Source organism: Lutra lutra, chromosome 9 (assembly GCF_902655055.1).
Source record: "Lutra lutra chromosome 9, mLutLut1.2, whole genome shotgun sequence".
Lineage (NCBI taxonomy): Eukaryota > Metazoa > Chordata > Mammalia > Carnivora > Mustelidae > Lutra > Lutra lutra.
In genome coordinates this window covers 1,740,920-1,757,740 of record NC_062286.1, presented here as the reverse complement: position 1 = coordinate 1,757,740, position 16,821 = coordinate 1,740,920, and the positions used below count along the sequence as shown (strand labels likewise).

At 60.5% G+C, this 16,821-nt stretch overlaps 1 protein-coding gene across 2 annotated transcripts in view; it reads left to right on the top strand.

Annotated features, from left to right (window-relative positions):
* The window catches only part of EIPR1 (EARP complex and GARP complex interacting protein 1), a 124,487-nt gene extending 112,476 nt beyond the window's left edge, over window positions 1–12,011 (top strand). For both annotated transcript variants that reach the window (XM_047745434.1, XM_047745433.1), the window contains 4 exons: window positions 5,067–5,203; window positions 7,634–7,801; window positions 9,279–9,446; window positions 11,466–12,011. In XM_047745434.1, coding sequence (XP_047601390.1) covers window positions 5,067–5,203; window positions 7,634–7,801; window positions 9,279–9,446; window positions 11,466–11,640 — 648 coding nt within the window. In that variant the 3' untranslated portion in view covers window positions 11,641–12,011. The remainder of the gene's footprint in view (window positions 1–5,066; window positions 5,204–7,633; window positions 7,802–9,278; window positions 9,447–11,465) is intronic.
* Window positions 12,012–16,821: the final 4,810 nt, after the last annotated feature.

Here is a 16,821-nt window from a genome sequence, read left to right as displayed (position 1 = left end):
ATCGTCTCCCATGACTCACTCTGCACCCCGGAAGACAGCAGCGGCCCCTGCCTTCCGCCCACCCCCGAAGACAGACCGGAGCTCTGTGTGTCAGCTGCGCTCTTCAGGGGGTCACTTAATGTTTGTGGCCCTGCGGGGTGGGCTCTTGAATAACTCCATTTCCTGAGGAAGTGACAGGAGCAAAGCCAGGCTCAAAAGGACTGGGTCACTTGTCCGGTCACTTGGGACCAGCTGGGGCTCCAGCTCAGGGGGTTCACGTTCAAGGCTGGGGCTGGAATTTCCTGGCTGAGAGAGGTGGAGGACACTCCCACCACATTCCCAGGGGTGGGCAGGGGCTCGTGGCAGAGCCCGACCGGGAGCACAGGGGCTCCGGCAGTGGTCACGGCTCTTGTGTAAGCAGGCCGCTCCCGCCGGCTGCTGGGGAGCCTGGGCATGTCGGTGGGACTTGGCCGTGTGGGATGCTCCTACCTCTCACACTCTGAGAGCCGGGGCCTGCCGTGGCTGCGCCTGCCGCCCTCCTGCCAAGGAGGTGCACAGCGGCTCCTCCATTATCTTTGGAGGTGGGCAGCATGTGTCTTCGGTCCCTGGCACCCTCACCACCCTGGGCCACAGCGGCAGGCTGTGCCGCTTCTGTCTTCGGGAGCCTCTGGCCACGTGCGCTGCTCACGACAACACAAGGCGCGGCGCTTCAGTCGTTAGAGTCGTGTTCCTTTGTCCGTGGCCTGGTGGCGGTTACAGCTCTGAAGAGCAGCTCGTGGGGTCGCTTTTCCTTCTGGGGCGGGAGGCCCTGAATAGTTGGGCTCGACATCGAAAACCAGGTGACTGTGTGCCATGCGCTCTCTGGGGTTGTGGCTGAGCTGCGTCTGGTCACTGGGAAGCCGGAGCACGTGGCGGCTTAACCGTAGTGCATAGGCTGTGCCGGCTGCCCTGAGCAGGGCCTCCAAACGTTGGTCACGAGCTCTCTTTCAGGGTGTCGCTAAAATGGACCCGGGGCACGGAGTTTCTATTGCCCAGTTAGATCACGCGCTAGAGTGAGCCCAGGAGTCAAAGCAGGAGGCCGGTCCTGCCCCTGCCTGTGTGACCCAGGGTGAGGCGCCCACCCACTCTGGGTCTCAGGTTTCCCAGCTGCGAAGTCAGGGGGCTCGACTGGCCTGTCCTGGAGCTGCTAGGATTCACTCTCGGTCTCCCCTCTCCTCTGGTTGGCACTTGTGTCTCTTCTCTAGCTCTAACAGGTGTCTGCAAAGGTGGCTGCTTCCTGTGGCCCCCATGTGTCAGGGCAATCTCTGTGAGGATGTCAGGGACCTAGAAGCCGGGCGGCCCTCGGGTCTCTCATGTGGCTCTGGTGCAGGTGTTGGCAGCTGGGTCTCATCTGAGGACTCGACCAGGGAGGGGGGTGGCCCCAAGCTCTGAACGACATTATGGCAGGTTGTGGTTGGCCTGAGGGCCTGGGCTCCTCACTTCCTACCCGTGGGCCTCTGAGCGCGGCAGCCAGCTTCACCGAAGCCAGGCAGACAGGGAGAATGACAGATAATGTCATCGTGGGACATCCCTCAGCACGGAGGACTCTGCTGTTTGACGGCTGTCACCAGCGAGGGGCCACGCAGGCCCTGAGGAGCTGGGTGCGGCCTGCCTCCTGTGGGCTGTCCTACCTCCCGCGCTCGCGCCGACGGGCTGCCCTTCCCCAGGCTCTGCTGCCTCCGCCTGTCCCGGCATGCATCGCCTCGTCGTCTTGTTGGTCTGACACCCAGCACCACCCCTAGCCCAGCAGGGTTGTTTTCCGGCTCTGCTTTGTTCAGGCGGGAATCTCTCCATGCTGTCTTCTGCTGATTCACGTTCTCTGCAGCCCCCGAGGCTGTCCTGGGTCCCGAAGCTTCATGATCCCTTTGTCTGGCTGCTCCAGCCCACCTGGCTCTGTTTCCTCTGGAGTGTCTGGACCCCCCTTGTTATCTCACACCGTGGCCCGCTGTGGGTTGGCTGCTGTTGATGTGCAGTTATTAAAGCTCTGTGCCTTGCCGTTCTCCTCTGTGAAATGGGTGTGTTAGTGTGTATGTCCTGTGCTCACAGTGATTCCGCCGGGACAGGACAGCAGTAGTTGATGACCCGTTGGCATCACCAGCGGAGTTGAATGCTGCCTCTTGCGCTGGGTGAGATGTGGGCCAGGCCACCGACCCCCCACCAACCCGTCCCTCTGCTGTGCTCAGTGTGGCGGGGGGGCCCCTCAATGCACTTGCTGATGGGTGCACGGCTGCTGGCTGGTTGGTCAGTGGGTTCATTCATCCCTAACTCGCTTCCACCAGCCGGTGTCTGGGGGACTGTTCTTGTGGCCTGGGCTCTAGAAGGAGACGTGCTTGTCTTTGGGGAGTCCTGATGGGTCAGCAGTGATGCGAGTGCTGACAGCTGGGGGACGAGGCTCACAGGTCTTCCCCGTTGGGGGCCACGCCATGACACTTCCCCATGGTGGCCTCGCAGAACGGTCGCTCCATCGAAGTTACGTGACATGTCTTCTGAAGAGTTTGATGATGAATCAGTATGTGTCATGGAAGATTAATTAGAGCGCTGAGTGCTGATTAGTTAGAAGATATACCCAGCCCTTTCACAGTCCCTGTGAAAGGATCTTACTTAATTCCATCTTCAGAAAACTGAAATCGCACCTGTAGGAATTTTGTTGGACTTAATTTTTTTCCATAACGGGAGACTATGAAACGATGTCTTAGCTGATACCATGCTTGGGAGTTAAACGAGTGAGAATAGTCAAGCCAAGTATGAGCTCACCGTGTGTCTCTAACGTACATGTTGGAGCCATTTTTAGCATCCGAGGTCATGTTGCTTCTCTGGAAAGCGTGCCCGTCGCCGCTCCGGGACAGTTTCTCTCCGCCTCCTGCCTGATTGCTCCTGCTCACCGTCCTCGCGTGGCCCAGGGTCTGGGTCCCCGTCACGAGTTTCCTGTTGGCAGTTCGCTTTCCTCTGTGGCTTGGTGGTGCGGCTCTGCTGTGGTGGGTCCCCTGTGGGCTCTGTGTGAGACTGCCCGCCACGGACCCTCATGCCTCGCGCTCCCCAGGGGCCCTGGTGCCGGGTCACAGGGAGAGTTGGAGGGGAAGAGCGGGTAGAGCTGCGTCCTTCGTCTGTTGCTCCTGGCGTGGTTACTGGGCAGTTTGCCCCTTTGCGTCACCCCCTGCTGCTGGCTGCTGTCGACTGGCCCTTGTGGCACTTGACAGGCTGAGCCAGGCCAGCCCTCCCTGGGAATTTTGTGATGAGTCTTGGGGTCAGCTCCGTCTTCTGTGGGTGTCCGTGTGGGGCGTCATGGCCTGGCACCCCTACCCCTGCCTGGGGGCCATGAGGACGCTGGTCTGGGGGGAGCCAGAGAAGCCCCGAGTGGGTGTGGCAGGTACAGGAGGGAGATGTAGGGGGCCTGGTGGTTCCTGACATCGCCCTGAGAGCCTGTGGGGTCCTGGCTCCCTGGTAGCCCCCTTTCTTCCCCCAGACACTCTGCCCCATGACTGCTCACCGTCCTCAGCTCTTAGCACCACTACAGGACTGGCCTCAGGCGCAGTGCTGCAGGTCTGCCCCACGCTGCTGCCCTTGGTGGCTCTCTGTGGTCTCCACGACCTCCCGGAGCCCATGTCGGCCTGGTAGTCACGGGCACCGGTGGCTTTGGCACTTGGTGCAGCTGTCCCCAGCCTGGCCAGGCTCTGTGTTCTCTGCTTGGGTTGTGTGTCTGACCTCTGCCTCTGACCCCAGCCGCTGTCCCTTCATTTCTGACTTTCCTCATGCTCAGCACGCCCTCGGCCTCCTCAGGGATGGCTGGTCCCTGCGTGATACACCACGTCAGGAAGGCAGGAAAACGGTGTGTTTTTGGAGAAGGGTTTTCTGGGATAAGATGAGCCAGGAAACCTTGCCGAGGAGGGGGGTGGGGAGGGGAGTGTGTCCTGGGTGGGTGGCCATCGCTGCAGGGCGTGCTGGAATGAGGGGGTCCCGTGGAGAAGTCCATCTCAACAGATGTGTCCCCCATCACATTTCGTACATGGGTCAGTCTCCCCAGAGAGGAGGCGGTGCGCCCCCCTACGGCTCTCATTGAATCCCCTCGCACTGCCCGTGGACTCTGTGGGGCCACCCTAGGCCTGTCCATGTCAAGCCAGGTCACAGCCCTGACCCCGTGCTGCAGGGTCCCCGATGAGCACCGAGATGGGCCGCGGGGCCCAGGACAGTCACAGGGATGCTCCCTGTCCCCCGCGACTCCGCCAGACCTCCCTCGGTCCCCGCCCAGGGCTCCTCCAAAGAATGAGGCTGGCGTTCAAGGTAACAGGAATGGGGTGCTGCGCCCAGGGGACAGGTGGCCCAGAGCTCTGCGGACGCCTCTCCCTGCCTATAGAAGTCACTGTGTGGGCAGAGAGTCCCACCCCAGATTGGAAAAATGATGTGGCCAGTGGGAAATATCGTCTATCAAGGGCCACGTGGGCCTGTGGGCAGGGACACTCATGGTGCGAAGCTCTTCTTCCCGCTCATGACCAGGAGCCCCTTGTCTCTCAGGACACGGGGGTGCTGGCCCAGAGACAGCCCCAGTGGGCCTCACAAGGCCTTGGTCAAACCTTTGGAGAAAGAGCCTGGAGGCCTGCGAGTGGGAGGTGCGTGTCCCGAGACCGGCATCCAACCGGGCACCACAGGTCAAGGCGTGTGCCCTGAGACTGGCGTCTGACCGGCACGCGTGTCTGGGACAGGCGCACCACCCGGTCTGAGTGCGGTTTTGGTGAAGCCAGGTGTGCGAGGTGCCAGGTGGTGCCGCCTTCTGGTTGGAGCCCATGATCGGGGCACAGCCTACCTAGCAAGTCCTGGTCCATACAGGGCCTATTAATACGCTTTCTGTTTTTGGCTTTGCTCAGTTTGGTGGGTTTTTCCCAAGTAAGGTGCAAATAAAGGCAAAGAAACAAAGACAGAGCTTCCTAATTATTTTCAGTAATTATTTTCAATAATACCCTGTGAATATAGGATGTCCTCTTAAGTTTTCAGAAAAAAAGTTTACATTCCTGTTTTTTTCTTCTTCCCTCTTCTGAAACACCACCAATTCGTAGCTGGCCAGCTCGGCGTCCCTGGAGGGGAAGGGACAGCTGAAGTTTACCTCCGGACGGTGGAGCCCTCACCACACCGGCACCCAGGTGGCCACCGCGAACGACACGACCATCCGAGGGTGGGACACGCGGAGCATGAGGTCAGCGATGGCGCGACCCTGCAGACGCCCCCTCTCCGTTCACGAGGGGCGGTTCCAGGTCACACGTGCCTGGGGGCACCCGGCTTGTCGGGCTTCGTCTGGTTTTTTGCAGGAGGCGGACGTCTCCTTTTGTGTCTCTGCCCCGGCTTGAGCCAGCAGCCCCGTGGCGCCCAGTGTTCCTCCCCCGCCCGTTTACGGTCTCGTGTGGCTATCCCTGGAGTGAATGGTGGCTGTCGTAGTGAAAATCAGGATTGGGATTTGAAACATCTCAGCAAGGAGAGGGGGACCGCCAGCTTGTCGGTCCCTGTGACTGGCGAGCACAGGTGGGCAGGCGCGGCCCCAGGTGAGGCCTATGACCCTCGCTGTGCCTTTAAGGGCCGCACCTCTCGGGGAAGCACGGTTTGTCATGTAAAGTCATTATGTGCTGCAGCCAGCAGTTCTAATGGAACAAATAAGAGCGATTTTTCTGTTCCAGGTGTGGTTTGATAGGCAAAGGAGTGATGGTGTGCACATCTGTTGCCGTGGCAACGGGAGCCGAGCAGCCGCTGTTAAGATACAGTTTAGCCCTGAGCACGTAGTCATTTATCACCAGGCTGTGGAGACGCGTGTCTCCGAGTCACGGGTGCTGCCCTCGGGGGGGTGGGCACAGCTTTAAATTTAGGTCCACGGCCTCTCTGAAAACTCAGAGGCCATAAATAATCATTGCCACTTCCTCAGGGCGCGTGGGTCTGCTCGAGGGGGTTCACTGCCGAAGCGGAGAGCCAAGGGCGCCGGCCCAAGGAGCGTGCCGTGGGAGAGCCGTTTCTACAGGTCCCGGGCCATCAGTCCCTGTGCACACCTTGTTCTTTAAAGGACATGAGGAGGTTCTGTACCCAACGCAGGACGTTACATGCCCCCCACAAGGAGAGCAGATGCGCTCTGGGCGGCGGCGCCCCGTCCCCCTGGCCCTGCCCCCAGGCGGGGTCCTCGCTGATGATTGCTTCTCCTTTTGTGAGGGGCTTTGGTTTTATTTAGCCAAGGTGCTTTGGATGCTTCTTCTGGGACACGTTGTGCTTTTGCGTTGACATCACTGACCCCCAGGGCGCACAGAGCACCCTGGGCCAGTGCTCCGTGCGTGTGGGACTGTCCGCCTCGCACCCCCCACCTGCCAGGATTCTGTGTTGTGCAGTTGCCAGTTTCCCTTGGAAGGTCTTCCGGGTTTTGGGAATCTTCTTTTAGGAAAAGATCTAGGGATATTGGAAAAGCGCGGGATGTAAAAATCATTTCAAGATAAAAAAGTGGTTTAGGGTCAGGAAGTGCGGCGTGGGAGAAGATGGAAGGGAGTGAGTTTACCCACCTCGAGGGCGGAGGGGTGCGCACTTGGCATGGCTCTGGGATGTGCAAGGGGATTACGGGAAGCCGGGCTGCCTGCTGGCCCACCGGGCTGCAGCTGGAGGCCTGGGAAGTGGGAGGGTTTGCTGAGGAAACTGAGTCACACCCGGGGGAGAAAATGCACAGAGCAACATGGTCAGCAGTGCCTCACCCCCTCCCGACCGGGTGCAGGACTTTGGTTCCAACCCTCGTCCAGCCTCCCTGATGACCTGCACCCCGCCCCCCCTTTTGGGTTTCTGACATCAGAAGGGTGTGACTGACGGGATGTTCTCATTTCACACCCGTGGAGGAGCCGCTTGGAGCGTGGAGGTCAGGTGTGTACGTGTATGTATGGACATGACTGGACACGTACATGCCTGTGCATATGCCTCATGTGCACGTGTGTGTGTGTGTGTCCATGCGTGTGTGTGCCGTGTGCATATGGGCGTGCATACACTGTAAACAGCCGTGTGACTGTAATACCCCAGGTCTCCCGGGGCACGGGCCATGGTGGAGGTACTCCATGAAGTGCTGAGTGGACAGACGGCCCAGCCCTGACCCACACTGTCCCTTCATTGCTTTTTCTTGCTTTTCCAGTGTTTTCGTCCTTCCCTCTGTCTGTGTCCCCCAACACCACCAGCACTGTACCACCAGCCTGCTGCCAGCCGTTTGCTTTCCTCTGTCCATGTCCTTCTGGGACTCAGTCAGCACTCCTGTGGCTGTCCCTACTCCTCGCACTGTCACAGTCCTGCTAACTTGATGTCTTCTCCAGGGGCCAGGTCAAACTTGGGACAGCCAGGAGCCGGCATCATCCCAGGGCTTCTGGGAGTCACAGATGTGTTCCCAGAGAAGCCTCGGCTGGGTACCCCTGAGAGAGGCACTGAGGGGGAGGATCACCAGGCCTCCTAGAACCCAAGCCGTCCCCGTCGCTTAAGGGAACCCCAGCCTGCACGGCTGTGGTGGGCCGAGCGGTCCCCTGAGGCTGGCACTCGATGGGGAGCAGGAGGCGGGGCCAGTCTGCCGCGTGGGGTCCCCATGACGCACTTCCTGTCCCATGTGCCCCCCCTCGCTGTCTCACAGCCAGATATACTGCATTGAGAACGCCCATGGGCAGCTGGTGCGTGACCTGGACTTCAACCCCAACAAGCAGTACTACCTAGCCAGCTGTGGGGACGACTGCAAGGTGAAGTTCTGGGACACCCGAAACGTCACTGAGCCCGTGAAGACCCTGGAGCAGCACTCCCACTGGTAGGGGCCTCCTGCACACTGAGGGGGTGGGGGTGGCTTGCAGCCTATTTTGCTCACACCTGTCCTGTTTGGAAAGACACAGACCGGCTTAGTTTGTGCGGCTGTGAATCATTCAACCCACCCGGTTTTATTTTTCCTAAGAAATACCGATTCCAAACCCGAATGTTTGTGATTTATAAACATAGGAAAGGAGAAAAACCTCGCCTTGTATGTTCTCCTGCGATTGTGCTGGTACATATATGCAAACAGTGAGCACAGAGGTTCCTGCGGCATTGCTGGCTGTGCTGCGGAGCGGGAAACCGCCCTTGTGCCCGTCGGCAGGGCGCGGGCTCGCTCCGTCTGTGGTGCTCACACAGTGGGGATGGTGCTGTGGGTGGGGAGGACACTAGCTCAGTAGGTGGGGCAGACGCTGCCCAAGAGCAGTTGTCACTCCTGACACGTCACGTGCTGTTTACCGCATGCTGGGTAAGAGGTCCATTCCGGGCCGGTGCGCCTGGTATAAGCTAGCTTTCATCCCAGTGAGGCATGCGTGTGTTTGTGTAAGTGCATGCCTCTGTGTGTGATTGCCTGTAAGTGAGCTCATGAGGCTGTGTGCAGTCTTGTGTGCGTGTATTTGTGTAAGTGCGCACTTGGTGTGTGGTGGCCCGTGTGCACGTGAGCTCGTGAGGGTGTGTGTGTGCTTGTGTGTGTTTTTGCTGCTTGTGTGTGTGTATGTGGAAGAAACATCTAGAAGAGTAAGAATAAAACTGCTGTCAGGAGATTTTGCTCAGGCCAGGGTGGGCACATCCCAGGAGAGATGACTTTTTCTGGTCTGTGTCCCTAAATTCTTTGAATTACTTACCAGAAGCCATGTTTCTGCACTCAGGACATTAATTTTCTTTTTCCTTTTTTGAAAAATTTAAGTTCAGGTAATTAACATATGACATATTATTGGCTTCAGAGGTAGAGGTTGTGGTCAGGACATTGAGAACCTGGCGCGCTGGATAGAGTACAGTTTTGCCAGGTTCTGTAAGTTGCAGTGCTGGGCACAGTCCGGGGAGAGATGCTGTCCTCCGCGACCCCGCGCACTGGCTGCCAGCACCCTGCTCGGCTCACTGAGCTCGCTGCGAGGCTGTGCCCCTGGGCCCCATGGCTGCTGCTCGTGGATGTTGCCCTGGGGTATGGCTCCGTTGCCAGGTCATCTGTACTCCGTCCTTTGCTCCTGGGGCAGTTGTGGCCGTTAGGATTTGGGAAGGCAGGTGGCAGAGGAGGGCTGCAGGCGGCAAGCCGTCCTCTCGCTCTGAGGTGTGTGCTTCCATCTGGTCTCGTCTCTTTGCCGGGACCGAGGAGAAGGTTGTGGAGAGACGGGCAGGAAGTCCGGCCCTCTGCTGGAAGCTTCCCGTGTCAGCCCGTGCGGTCTGGGGTCCCCTGCCCGCGGTCCCAGCGCTGCCCCGTCCAGGAGGGGCCGAGTGGAGCTGAACTGCCTGCTTGCCTCCAGGGTGTGGAACGTCCGCTACAACCACTCACACGACCAGCTTGTCCTCACGGGCAGCAGCGACAGCAGGGTCATCCTGTCCAACATGGTGTCCATCTCATCCGAGCCCTTCGGCCACCTGGTGGACGACGACGACCTGAGTGACCAGGAGGAGCGCCGCCCAGAGGGGAAGTAAGGGCGCTTGCTCTCAGTGCTGCGCGCGGCTTGCTTCTCCCAGACCCCCTCGAGGCGGAGGCGGCTCCCGTCCGGAGCGTCTGCGCGTGGTCAGGGCGGCCTCCTCCACGGCCCGCTCGGGGCTCCCGGTTCTGGAGGATGTTGGTCCTGGCCACAGGGGCGTGGGGGTCGGGGTGGGTTAGCTCATGCTGTCTTGTGTGGGTTCTGAAACACGAACCTGGGCGATGTCTGTCCATGTCCTTCTTGAGCGCCGTACAGGGGATTTTAAAGAGCATCACCTGTTTTCCAGCGTGTGCTCAGGCAGTAATGAGAACCTGTGAGCCTCTGTGAGCCACAGGTGGTCACCGGTGTCCTCACCTCTGGCTGGGATGAGAGCTGTGTCCAGTTGGTGGCCCTCCCTGTGGCGGGGAGCAGACTCCAGGCCAGCGCCCTCAGCCCCAAGTGCGGGTGTTCCCTGGCCCTGCACCTCGAGGCTCCGGAGGGAACGTGAGAAACCTCTCAGCTGTCATGCTCTTGGTCTCAAACTCTCCATCCCTGATTACATCTGTTTAGGGGCTGACTCTGCACACCAGGCTCACACCCCAGGAAGACCGGGGGTCCTGGGGACCCAGGACTCGTGTGGGTCCTACTGCTGTTTGGCGCAGAGCAGGGGCACCCCCGTCCAGGGCTCGTATCGGAGCCTCGGGCTGTGAGCAGAGTGCGGCCGCGGCTTCTGTGTGTGGAGGAAGCCGGAGAGCCCGTGTCTTCAGCCGGTGGCGTGGACTTTAAAACAGGACAGTCCTTGTGTTTCTCGTGCGGCTCACGGCTCCGGATCCAGGGCAGGAAGGTCTGGAATAAGCCCCAGTTGAGTTTATCAGCCAAGCCCGACCGTGCCGCAGGGCTTGTCCTTCTGCTCGAGGTTCTTTACAGTCCTGTGGTCCGAACTCTCCCTCCATCTACCGGAGCTTGGCCCAACTTCATGTCTGAGAAGAGATCTTGATATTGGGGCCTTTTCACAGCTGTTTTCTGTCCAAGCACGCGGACGCACAGTTAGAAACTGATTTTGGGGCCGTGATTTCCTGACCTCTTCACCAGCTTCTCTGTGCGCAGCCTTGCGGGGGAACGGCAGGCACCTGTGTGGCTCACAGGGTGGGAAGGCTGGTGGAGGCAGTGACATCAGCATGGGTGTCCTCACCGTCCTGCTCCTTTGGTCTGTCCACGTGACTTACTAAACTCAGGAGGACAGAGTCCCCGAGAGAATTTTCAGGCGCTGTTTGTAACCAAGCCTCAGTGGGCATGGCAGGTCCGTCTGGCGGGAAGGGGTAGATGGACATAGCACTAGAGGCTGGGGTGGGACCCAGAGGGCGGCTGCGTCGTTGGGGAGAGTCCAGGAATGTGAAGTAGAAATGGGAAGAAAAGGACAAGGGGAGCCCGTGGCCTTGGGGCGTGTTCTGGGTGTGGCCACTTAGAGTGGACGACATGACATCCTGTCTGAGTCGGCAGAAACGTGTGTGTGCTCCCGGCTCACGCGGTGTCACTTGGCATTGTCGGGTCAGGGTCCCTGGAGAAGGAGAGCAGTCGCTCTGATTTGCAGGGAGGTGTTGTGGGAGCCCTGGCGGATCGCGCCGCCAAGTCTGAGACCAGGACCAGGGACCCCTTCCTGCCCAGCCGGGGGAGGCTGCGTGCCCTGGGCCAGCTCCATATCCCTGAGCAGGGCGGGGCCGCGCTGGCTGTCCCCAGGGTCCTTTTGGCTTTTCATCACCCTTTACTCAGCCCTCGTGGGTGTTTGCGGTCACCGTCCCCCGGAACCTCGGGGCCCCAGCAGACTCGTAGGCCCCTGCTCTTCTGCAGCCGGAGAGAATAAGGTGTCAGCAGGTGGCAGGTGGCTCTCCCGGTTCCTCATGGCCTCATGAGGGTGTCTGTGGCCCAGCGCCAACTGCCATCAGTCTTCCCGTCCCACGGATGAGGGGAGCATGGCCCCGGCCCTGGGCAGGACGCCCTGCCACCCGGCTCACACGTGTCTCTGGTGCCTTGTAGGAGCCAGGAGCCCCCGCAGGACAGTGTCATCGCGACCTACGAGGAGCACGAGGACAGCGTGTACGCCGTGGACTGGTCCTCTGCTGACCCCTGGCTCTTTGCCTCCCTGAGTTACGACGGGAGGCTCGTCATCAACAGGGTGCCCCGGGCGCTGAAGTATCACATACTGCTCTAGCGCCGCCCCAACCCTCCACTGGTGGTCCGCGAGGGCGTGCCGGTCCTTGGGGACAATTTCCCAGGTCGCTCTGCGTCTGGGACAACTGGCGTTGCCGGCCTCTCCCGTGAGCCTTTATAAGGAACGAGGGAGCTTCTGCTGACGGTGGAGATCCTACCGGAAGTCTCCCCCAGCTGATGGGACACTGTCCTCACTGGGCGGGAGCCGTCCGGCCGCGGGTGCAGGCGGCTCGGTCACTGCTTGCTCTCTCTGGGATCTTTCAGGGTGTTGGGAGTTTCACTAAAAAAAAAAAAAAAAAAAATCTGTTTCCATAGTTTTAACTCCTCTTTCTCTTGAGATTAAGGATAAAATAAAATAACAAGGCCATGCTACATGGGCTCCTGGCTCGTTCTTTCAAGAACTCTGCCCCATACCACCTTGTCTCTGTCCCTGCTCAGAAAGGAGGCCCGTGCGTAGAGGGGCTGCTGCACTCCTGCCTCCTGGGCCAGACCTGTGTGTGTGCGGACCATGGTGTCTGGGCGACTGGCCTGGGGGACTCTGACCGTGACCATGACCAGGTGCTATGTCAGCCTTGGGCACGTGGTCCTGCGTGCTGGTTCATCCTGGGTCCTACTCACATTATGCCAACAGCACTGGAGGTACGACTCCTGGTCCCCGAAGCTGCACGCCTGCCCTTGGTCCGCAAGCACACTCTTACGTGTGAAATCCCACGTCGTGGTACTGATGCCTGCTCCTTGGTGGTCCCAAACACAGAGCATGTGGACTTTTTTGCCCGGTTCTCCTCTGTGGGCCCAGGGGGAAGGAGGACAGGTGGGGCCCAGGGGGAGGTAGGACAGGTGGGGGCTGGGGGAGGGAGGACAGGTGGGGCCTGGGGTGGGGGGAAGATTTTTGTTGAGAACTTCCTGCATGCCTCCTGTGGGCCAGGCACTGTGCTAGGTGCCACGGGTATGGCAGAGAGTAAGGCACAGGTCAGGGCCCACCTGGCAGTGTAGACTGCCGCTGGGAAACCCCTGTCAGCCAGCTGGTTGTGTATCTGTTCTGCTGGAGGCGGACATGGGGACAGATGCTGGGACAGTACAGAGCAGGGCTGAGGGAGTGCTGTGGAAGCAGGAGCAGGACGGGGGCGGGAGGGGGGATTCTGATTCTGAGTGAAGGGGCTCTCTCAGTAGCTGACTGTGTGGAAGAGCCGTGGCAAAGGGAGAGTGTATGCAAAGGCCCTGGGGTGCAGTGGGCCTGGCCTGACCAGGAACGTAAGGAGACCGGTAAGACAAGTGGCAGGAGGCCCAGGACCTGAGGTCAGAAACCCCGGAGCGGAGGCATGGACTGGTGGCCTGGGGCCACCGTGGAAGCTTTGTGTCTGCTTTTGTTACTGTTTGTTGCTTTGGTGACAGAGTTTAACACATGCAGAGATTCCCAGTCTGCGTATGGGACAGTTCCTTACCCCAAACCCCTGCTGCTCCTTGGTAGCCTCCCCTCCCACAGCCCAGCCCCTGGCAGTGCCGATCGCTGCCGTCGCTCAGTCAGCGTCTCAGAGGTGCCCTGTGCAAGGGACCGAGGTGGCACCGTCACTCAGCACAGCACCTGTTGATTCTTCCCGGCGCCTCGCAGGTTTCCAGTTCCAGGTGGTCCCAAATGGGGCCACGGGAGTCTTGGCGCCTGGTGTTTGTGCAAACACCAGTTTTCAGTTTCCCGGGCAGGCCTGTGCACACATACCTGCAGGCCGGGTCCCGGCCACCACCTGCTTTTGTCAGTAAAGTTCTACGGGCACACGGCCCTGCTCGTCTGTGTGTGGCCCCGGGGGCTTCGCACAGCGGCAGAGCTCAGCCGCTGCAGCAGGGCCTGTGCGGCCCCAACGCCCAGAATGTCTGCCCTCTGAGCTTTCACAGAGAAGGCATGCGGACACCTGCCTTTGCGCCCACTTGGAAGCGCGCTGCTGGGCTGGGGAGTGCGGGCGCTCCCTCTGAGCTGCCCGTGCTCCGCCGCACCGGCCCCTGCACCCTCGGCCTCGGCAGGGGCCAGGCGGCGGCAGGGCTCGTTTACGCTCGCCCCAGCTGATGCAGAGGAGGGATTGTGTGCGCACTTGCGGTCTGCCTGCCTGTCCTCTTTGCTGAGCTCTTTTCTTTTTTTTTCTTTTTTAGAGAGGGAGAGCGAGTGCATGAGCAGAAGGAGGAAGAGAGAATCTTTTTTTTTTTTTTTTTTTTTTTTTAAGATTTTGTTTGTTTATTGTAGCGGGGGAGGGAGAAAGGATCCGATGTGCCTCTAGCCCACTTTTTTTTTTTTTTAAGTTAAATTGACCATTAATTATTGTGTATTTAAGGACTAGCGACTGGGAGCTCTCCCGTGCTCCGGGTGTGAGTGCTTTGTCGGGCACGTGGCGGGCGATGCCTCCTGCCGGCTTTTATCTCCCGGTTCCCTTCGCGCGTCTCCCGAGAGCCCTGGCTTCAGGTTTTGTTGAGGTCCCGCTCGCCCTTCATTTTCTTCTGAAAGCTTCCTGGTTTTAGAGTTTATGTTTGGATCTGATTCTTTTCAATAAGCGTGAGGTTCTGCTCGTGAGACTTTGTCGCATGGCGCCCTCCGAGTCTTCTGGCCCCGTGTTGGGAACCTTCCCGCACTGACTTGCTTCGCTTCTGCGTCCGACATCTGCCAGCCCCATGCGTGCGGGGCGATTTCTGGACTATCCAGTGGCACTGGTCTCGGTGTCTGTCACGGGGCGTTCCAGAACCACTGAAGGATGCTTTCACCTGAGTCCTTCCCGGGGCTGCCTGGCCACTGTGCTCCCCGCCTCAGCACCCCGGCCACCAGGTGGGCTCTGCTGCCCTGCTCAGCGGCACTGCTCCGGGCCCGTGGCGGGAGGCCACGGCTGCAGTGAGTGCCCCTGCGGGGGACCCTCCCTCTGGGCCGTCAGAGGTGAAGGGCCCCTTCCCCAGTGTCGGCTGCTGTGAGCCCCTGTGGCTGCCGCTGTCCTTGCCGCCCGCACAGAACCGCCTGGAGGGGGTGGGGTGCGAGAACACAAGCCTCTGTTTCCCTAAAATGGCAGGAAAGTCTCCACTCCATGGAAGTCCATCAGCCAGAACCGGAAGGCCCACATGCGTCCAGCAGGGGTGCTGGGGGAGGAATGAAGAAAAAGGCTCGTGGCCACATTGGTTGTCTGTGCTGGCCTGTAGGGAGCCGGCCCCTGAGAGGCCCGGAGGAGCCGCCTCGGCCGTCCCAGGCGCCGCAGCTCATGATTGTGAGGCCACCTGGGCGGCTTGCAGCAGGTGCAGCGCGGGGACGCAGGAGGCACCAGTCGAGGTGCCATCGAGGGGTTGGTGGGCGGCCGAGAGGCTGGAGGTGCTTGGTTTTGGGCTGGGTCAGGTGGGGCCGTGGGATGTGTAGACAGATTAGAAGTAGGTATGGGGCAAGGGAAGGACCTGGCGAAGGCCAGGTTTGGTCAGAGCGACTAGGGCGGTTGCAGGGTGGGGGGTGAGGGAGGTGAGTAGCTGGGTTTGGGCTGTGAGTTTGACACGCCCGTGAGCCCGGCAGTCACCTCAAGTAGTGTTTGGATGTTTGAGCTGAACTCCAGGGAGGGGTCTGGGCTGGGTGCGTGGGGGGAGGCATTTATTGTCATCGCCAAGGTGGTGCGGGCCACCCTGGGCTGCCCACCGTGGAGTCAGTGCTGGGAAGATCGGGGCTGAGCCCTGGCAGGAAGCCGTGGAGGCAGGGGCCTGCCGGGGAGAGAGGAGGGGCGCGGGGGAGGCACGAGTGACCCTCTGCGTGGCGTGTTCTGGAAGCCAGGGGAAGCAAGGGTTCAGGAGAGGACTGGTCCGCCATCAGGTGTCACCCGGGGCCCTCGGGGACAGAGCGCATTGGCCCCGCAGCATGGAGGTTGCTGGCACGAGCCGCCGAGTCGGGAAGGGGCTCCCAGTCCCCTGGGCTCTGCCATAAGTCGTCTCTGTGGAGAATAGCGGTCAGCGCCCCAAAGCTGATGGTCTGCCTCGAGATAAAGTACTCGCTGGGACTGAAATGCCGCTGTGGACACAGCCCCCATCTTTGTGAAACTCGTGAAAAAATGTTTGCTCTTAATCGCTCTCAAGCACTGGAAGCCACGGCGAGGCCCGTTGCGGAGGGAGCAGCTTCTCAGGCACCGCCCAGGGCCCTGGCATGCAGACAGAAAGCAGAACCTATGAGTCAAGACAGACGTCACTCCGTCCGGTCCCGAGCCGACACGTGCCTCCTTTAGCTTCCGCGCGGTCCTCTTCCGTAGCGGCAGAGGGCCTTCGAGGTACACCAGAACGTGGGGGGCCCCAGCTCGTCCCTGACCCCTGTGCGGCGAGACCGTCCTGCACTCTGTGGTCCCCGGAAAAGGAGATGAGGACGGAGATGGGTTCGTGTTCGCAGAGCCTGGTGGCTTCCCAGGGACACAGCGGACACCTGATCTGAGATGCTGGCCCCTGTGCGGTCACACCACTGGCTGTTCCGTCAGTCAGTCCACCACTGACCATCGATGTCTGTGCCCTGAGCCCACCTGCCTATCCGCCCGCATCCCACATCTCCGTGGCAAGGGGAGTGCTGAGTGAACGTTGCTGGTCCCCCAGGCCGTACAGGCAGGTGGCCAGGCTGCATGGCCTCGTCTTCCGACACGCTCTTCCTCCCCCGCCTGGCACAACTCTGCTCATTCTCGGAAAATCGGCTCCAGGGTCTCCTCCTCCGGACACTTCCCCGACCCACCACCGAGTCGGGCCCGCGAGGCTCCCGGAGTCTTCTCAGGAGGGAGCCAACGGCCCTGCTGCTGCCAATGTCGGGCTCCCCTGTCTGGGCTTGGCTGTGGGGCAGGCTCACCGCTTCCCCCGCTCACGGGCGTGCGGGCCGAACCGGCACTTCTTAGCTTGGCGCCCAGCCCTGGGTAGCCCCCGAGCCCTTCCAGCAGTACCGACCCTTGTGCCTCCCGCCATCGGGGAAACCGGTTTGGTGCAGGGCTCCCCACACCCCTTCTCACATGCCTCTGCCCGGCCTGTGTTCAAAGAGTCGTGACACCGTGGCTGGCGGTGTGGCCTCGTCCAGGCGATCCAGCCGCCACGCACCCAGCTGCTGCAGCATGACCCCGGCGCGGGAGGCAGAGATGAAGGACCCGCCAGGGCCTGGGGCGCCTCCCTCCAGCTGCAGCCACACGCAAGGGCTGGGCTGGGCCACCGCAGCTCCCAC